Below are 6,992 nucleotides of genomic sequence, written 5' to 3' on the forward strand. Positions count from 1 at the left end.
CTTCGTATGTAAATAGGTCTATTCTACTCTTAATTTAGCCATCTTTATATGACATTTTGACATGGGTTTTGACAAGAAAGCATAGTCATTTTTGATGTATTTTGCGCATGCTTCGCGAGATTATATTGTTTGAGTAGTAATTAAATGGATCGGATCCAACATAAGCTCACCAAGATTTTCATAGGTTATTTTAAATTTCATAGGTTAAATTAAAATATTTTCAAGTATTTTTTTTGATGAAAAAAATTTGTCAAGTTGCTCAAATGCTTGATTATTAAGTCTTAATTGAAAGTTATGTATTACCTATCAATATTTTAGTGAATCTATATACTTGTATTGCTTTATAGTTCAAGATGAAGCATTTCTTTAAATTATGAAAAAAAAAAACTATATTTTTTTAAGACATCTGTTTTTTTTAAATGTAATTTTTTTTTTTTTTAACAAGATCTTAGTTTTTTTTTTTTAAAAAAAAAAACAACAATTATTTATGGAGCTTTTTTTTTTTTTTTAATTATTATTATTAATTTTATCCTTTCTAAAATAAAAAAGATTCGAAAAGAAAAGAAAAAACCGGTTACCAGGAATAAGCTGCCGCCAATATCATCAGTTCTCTCTCATTTTCTCTTTCTCTCTCCTCTCCACTCTTCACACTCACTGCATCTCACCACTGCTAATCCCCCACTTTCTCCGCCATTTTCACACTTCAATTTTCCCCCAAATCTCATAAACCCTAAATCCCCTCATTATGCCCAATTAATCCTCAATTTCCCCAGATCTAGCTCAATCAATCCACCCCCATTTCAATTATGGGTCATCTAAATCTACCCTCCTCCAAAAAACCTGCTAAACAATGGAAACTTCTAGACTTAGTCACCGCCTTCTTCTTCGGAATCGTCATCCTCTTCTTCCTCCTCATCTTCACCCCTCTCGGCGATTCCCTCGCTGCTTCTGGTCGGCAAACGCTGCTTCGAGCCTCCGCTTCCGATCCCCGACAACGTAAGAAGCTTATTGTCTCCTTGGAGGAGACATCCTCCGGTGGTGGCCACATCATCGATACTTGTCCGGCTGAGTTTGTCGATTATATGCCTTGTGAAGATCCTAAGAGAAATAGTCAGTTGAGTAGAGAGATGAATTTTTACAGAGAACGTCATTGCCCGTTGCCTGAAGATTCTCCGCTTTGTTTGATCCCTCCTCCTGAGGGTTACAGAGTTCCTGTTCATTGGCCTCAAAGTTTGCATAAGGTTCATTTTCTCTCTCCTCCCAATTTTTGTTTTTGATTTGTTTATGTTTTGGGATGATTTGGTTTTATAATATTGTTGAACTGATTTTGTTTTGTTGTATAAAGATGGGGTTTTTGTAATGTGTTGTTTATGGATTTGGTTTTGATTTAGTAATTATTGGTGAATAATGGTGATCAAATTGTTTATGATTGGATATTGTAAGATACCCTCATTTGAATTGAATGATTTGGGGGGTTTTTGGAATAGACTAACTGATTACATAGGATCTTTAGTGAAATCGTAGGGTATTGTTAGTTATGAGAGATTAAGAGAATGTGAAAACATCTTAATTACCGGATTTATAAGAAATGAGTGAAACTCCATGGCATCCTTGGGGTGATCTTGTAGTTACTACGGGTAGAAATGATGAGGTCGGTCCATGGATTTCCCTTCCTTTTGCCTCTAAGGTAGACAGTGCATCAAGTTGTTCGCAAGGTCCAACTTGATCCTTTTTCCCAGGATCCAAGATTGGGGAACCCCTGCAGAGCCTTCGACTTCGACTACATTCTCACTGATACAATGACTGCTAGATTGAGAGTTATGGGGGAGTTGTTAGTGTAAAGTCATTGGTTACTGAGCCATACTTTCTAGATCATAAGGATATGGGTAGGCAAATTTGATCGGAGTATCGCACGTTACATGGGTGCCTGGTTGATACAATGCAGTGAATTGATGTAATGCATAGAGGTGTTGTTGCATAGTCGCTGGTTGTCACTACAATCATGATGATGAGTTGATGTCAACCTGGTATGATGGATCTCTTGAAGTCCAATTGTAGTTAATTTATAAACTAGTAGAGAGGTTTTTTTGAGGATCCTTGGTGAAAATAATGTGGACAAATGGTAAGTAGATGTAAGTGGTAGTTGAACATGTGATGAAACTAGTGCTATTGATGTTTGGACTCTTCTTTACTCATATGCATGTTTGCAGGTGATTTTCTAGTATTATTTATTGTATTGTTGTTTTGCAGATTTGGCACTCAAATATGCCTTACAACAAGATTGCTGATAGGAAAGGCCATCAGGGATGGATGAAGAGAGAAGGTGAATACTTTATCTTTCCTGGTGGGGGAACAATGTTTCCTGATGGAGCAGTACAATATATAGAGAAGCTTAAGCAGTATATTCCCATTTCTGGCGGATCCTTGAGGACAGCTCTTGACATGGGCTGCGGGGTACGATGCTTTTGATTGATTCATTCTTTCGATAAAATACGGGTACTTTTGTAGGTATGTTTAAGATTAAGCAGCTCTTTCTTTCTTACAGGTTGCTAGCTTTGGGGGCTACCTTCTGTCAGAAAACATTATGGCTCTCTCTTTTGCTCCCAGAGATTCACATAAATCTCAAATTCAATTTGCTTTAGAAAGAGGACTACCAGCTTTTGTTGCCATGCTTGGGACACGTAGACTACCATTTCCTGCCTTCTCATTTGACTTGGTGCACTGTTCGAGATGTTTGATCCCATTTACTGCATACAGTGAGTTCTATGTAACATGTCACCTAAGTCTATATACGCCCCTGTTTTTCCTTTCAGCAACCAACTGATCTAATGTGGTTGACTTGGTTTGTAGACGCATCTTACTTCATTGAAGTGGATCGCTTACTTCGCCCAGGGGGTTATTTTGTAGTCTCTGGCCCTCCTGTGCAGTGGGCCAAACAAGACAAGGAATGGGCTGATCTTCAGGCAGTGGCTAGGTCATTGTGTTATGAGCTTATTGCTGTTGATGGGAACACAGTCATCTGGAAGAAGCCTACAGGAGATGCATGCCTCCCTAATCAAAATGATTTTGGGATTGGTATGTGCGAGGAATCTGATGCTCCAAGTTATGCATGGTAATTTGACGAAGGCAATGTGTTAAATTTTGGAGTTCATGACTGAAAATAGATACTTCTTTTTACTATGATAAGCATTAAGCAGTGACAAAAACTAGAATGAAAAGAAAACCTTGTTGGGATCCATTCATCCATCCTTGAGTGGCGTACTTTTTTTCTGTCTTCACAGACCTTCAGGTAGTCTTTTCTTCTGGAAAAAAAAGTGATTCTGATGCACGTGGCCTTTCTGCAGGTACTTCAAACTGAAAAAATGTGTGAGCAGAATGTCTTCTATTAAAGGTGATATCAGTGTTGGGGCCATACCCAAATGGCCAAAGAGGCTGACAAAAGCTCCTACCCGTGTTACTCAAATTAAAAATGGCTTAGATGTATTTGAAGCTGATGCTAGGAGGTGGGCAAGGAGGGTTTCTTATTACAAAAATTCCTTAAACTTGAAGCTAGGGTCTTCAGCTGTACGCAACGTGATGGATATGAATGCATTCTTTGGTGGATTTGCGGCAGCTCTCGTATCTGACCCTGTGTGGGTAATGAATGTAGTGCCTCCACATAAACCTTCAACACTAGATGTGATATATGACAGAGGTCTTATTGGAGTATATCATGATTGGTGAGTCTTTGTGGCATATTTATGATGTAATGCATTATAAGTTCTGTTGCCTTTTAACTAGATGTATGAGTTGACTTCCCATGACTAGAAAGTTGGCGGTGATTGCTAAAATGAAAAGGGAAAGACAGATGAATGATGAAACTTGGTATAGATTCCTTATTTGCAAAAGATGCTATATGGCTTTGACATTATAGTTAGTAACAGGAACCCTTGATTTTAGATATTTTCAGTAGAATTTCCCCCCTAATTAGCATTGATGCTCTGGAAAATTGCAGAAGCTCACCCAGTAACTCATCCTACCTTCCTGAAAAGGTTTCGAACATGAATTATAGAATTTTAGACCATCACTTGATTTTTCTAGAATCTAAATAATGCAAAAATTACGTCTAAGTTAAACCATTTAGGTTGATTAATGGTGCAAAGCCATGCTTAAGTAAGGGAGTAAAGGCACATTATTAAGACTTATCTACTTATTAGACATAAAATGCAGATTATGTAAGTACTTGGACTTGTTTTAAGGTTCACTATAACTCTTGAGCTGCCGGATGCTTAAAGACTACTTCCTTAAGGTGGTTTTCCAATGCAAATATTTTGCAAATTGGTCATATCTTGTTTGTAGAAAGTTGTCAAGATTGTATTCCTCAACTTATTTGATTGCTGGCCAATTAGCAGAAGCTTTTTTTTTTAATGCACTCATTTGTACAAAATCTGTCCATGCATTAAATTTAGCAAGGATGATCCTTGTTTATGCAATAATGCTTCTTTTATCCAGTAAAATCCTTGTACACCTCTTTGGACCTTTTGAACTGATATACTTTTGTCTAATGAAAAACAGGTGTGAGCCTTTCTCAACTTATCCTCGAACTTATGATTTTCTCCATGTATCTGGTATTGAGTCACTATTAAAAGATTCAGCATCAGGCAAGCAAAGGTAGGGTCATTGGATGCTTTGTACTCTTGTGGTTTTTCATCCATTTCATTTTCAACTTATTCATGAATTTCATGCTGTTGATGTGTTGTTCGTTTTAAAGGTCATCATGGTTTACATAACCTTCAATGCTTCATGAAACATATTTGATTCCCTTTTTGTTTCTCTGCACATTCTTTCTAATTGAATTGACTATTATTGTTTGAACATTCATCCAAGATTTTCTGGGCATGAAGAATATACTTAAGATCTGAATTGTAGAATTGTATTTATGTTAAATTGCTAATTGGGTTGCTGTCAGTGGATATAATATGTGCTTACTGAATTATTCATTTGTGGACTTTATAGTATTTCTCCTGAATTTATTCCTATTAAACTTGGACCTTGTCAAACACTTCGACTAATGAAAATCCTGGTCAGACTATTTACACTATTTTGTTAGACTCTGAGGGTCCTGCAATTCTGCTAGGAGAGCTAGTGAGAGGGTTTTTAGATGGTGCTCCTATCCTGAACAGCACTGTACTCTTACCACCTTTACTCTACACCTTCCTCTCTCTTAATCTTCATGCCCTATCTCAATGTTGACGGGACGAAAAGAATATAATACAGATTTTGTAATTTTATTTGAGAGGTCCCAGAATTTTGAAAACATGGATGATAGATTGGCGGGGAAAAAAAAAGGTATTTTCTTACATTGTTTATAAGTTCTAGTCATGACTGGTTGATGTGATCTTAGTAGGCTATTGTTGGAAGATGTTTATGTCAACTAATTTCACTAATCTGCACAAGAGAATTTTAAAGATATTTTAGAAAATTCTAACTCAAATCTTGAATTTATTGCTGAACCTATGATGGGTTGGCCTTCTAAAATTGACTTCAGTAGTCAAAAACAGTGATTGATCTCTAATTTGGCTTGTTGTGTTCCTCTGTTTACACAGATGAAAGAAATTTCTAATGTTTGTTTTCAATATACATATGGTTGATTTTACATTGCTTCATGTGATATAAAGTGGTCTGTTGTCCTCTAGAAGCAATAATATGGAATTTGGCTTGTTATGTGTTCCTATGTTTACACAGAGGAAAAGGATACCTTGTTTATCAAAACTTTTAGGAAGCTGACAATTCGTCTTTTGCCATTGACCTGTTGCAGATGTCACCTAGTGGATGTGATGGTAGAGATGGATCGTATATTACGTCCAGAGGGAACGGTGGTGGTAAGGGACTCTCCAGAAGTCATCGACAAAGTAAACCGCATTGCTCATGCAATGAAATGGACTACCAGCATCCATGAAAAGGAGCCTGATTCAAGCGGGAGGGAGAGAATTCTCGTGGCCATCAAAAGCTTGTGGAAGGCAGATCATTGACACAGATATAGCAACTAGTCCCTGTAGTGTATCATTTTTTTTGAGAATTTTCTGTTTATTATGTATTTATATCTATCTATCTTATGGCAAACTTACATATCTATGCACAAAAGTGCATCCAGCCAACCTGACTACTAAACATTTTCGCATTTCTCCCTAAATTCTTTTTTTTTTTTCTCTGTTTAGTTAGTGTTATGTAGGATTATAATTGAAGGAAGATATATAGTCCCATTATACTGGAGAAAATTGTTACCTCTGTGTTCATACGCTGGTCTCTTTTGATCGATTATTTTAGACATTATATAATACTTCCACACTTTGTGTTAATTAAACTTGTAAAATTATGATCTTGGAAAAAATGGTTCAAGTTTGTACATATAGTAATTATACCCTTTAAGAAATTTAATGTTACATTTGAGTAATAATTCTACATTTATACTCAAATTTAACATTAATGTATGGAGATCTGTTGTTTAGAAGAAGTGTGAATACTAATTAGGCTTATTTAGACAAAATGATGTACTCCCAATTAAGTCCGAATGATATTTTGAAGTAGGGCAATTTGGTTCCCCTTCTCGTCATCCCCTTTCAAAGACTCCGCTAACTTAGATTGGGTTGATCCGTACAGGGTTTCGACCTAGTCAGAGTCTCCTCTTTACATACCAATATACGGAGTATAATGTATATAATGAATAAGTCAACATTGAAAAGTTGAATAAAGAGTACTTAGAAAGAAGAAGAAAAAAAATCAAAACGGTCTTAGAATAAATCCACTCCGAAAGAGTAGTCAAGTCTTTCTCAAAAGGTATGTGTTTGAACAATCTAAATGAAGTTCATTTACAAGCGTCAACATCGTTATCGCTTCGATTTCATTCTCCAAGCCTCCATGTCTCAAATGGGACCATTCGTAGTAAATTTTCATGTCCCTAAAAATGAGTTCATTCATCATTTTCAGGTAATTTTATGTCAAATTTATGAACC

At 36.3% G+C, this 6,992-nt stretch overlaps 1 protein-coding gene across 1 annotated transcript; it reads left to right on the forward strand.

Annotated features, from left to right (window-relative positions):
* Positions 1 to 516: 516 nt before the first annotated feature.
* On the forward strand, positions 517 to 6,275 carry LOC110713918 (probable methyltransferase PMT13). Its single transcript, XM_021892363.1, has 7 exons — positions 517 to 1,241; positions 2,251 to 2,454; positions 2,546 to 2,756; positions 2,851 to 3,112; positions 3,345 to 3,719; positions 4,555 to 4,650; positions 5,798 to 6,275. The coding sequence occupies exons 1-7, from the start codon at positions 807 to 809 to the stop codon at positions 6,009 to 6,011; spliced, it is 1,797 nt and encodes a 598-aa protein (XP_021748055.1). The 5' UTR covers positions 517 to 806; the 3' UTR covers positions 6,012 to 6,275.
* The last annotated feature ends 717 nt before the right edge of the window (positions 6,276 to 6,992 follow it).

Source organism: Chenopodium quinoa, unplaced genomic scaffold, assembly GCF_001683475.1.
Source record: "Chenopodium quinoa cultivar QQ74 unplaced genomic scaffold, ASM168347v1, whole genome shotgun sequence".
Classification (NCBI taxonomy): domain Eukaryota; kingdom Viridiplantae; phylum Streptophyta; class Magnoliopsida; order Caryophyllales; family Amaranthaceae; genus Chenopodium; species Chenopodium quinoa.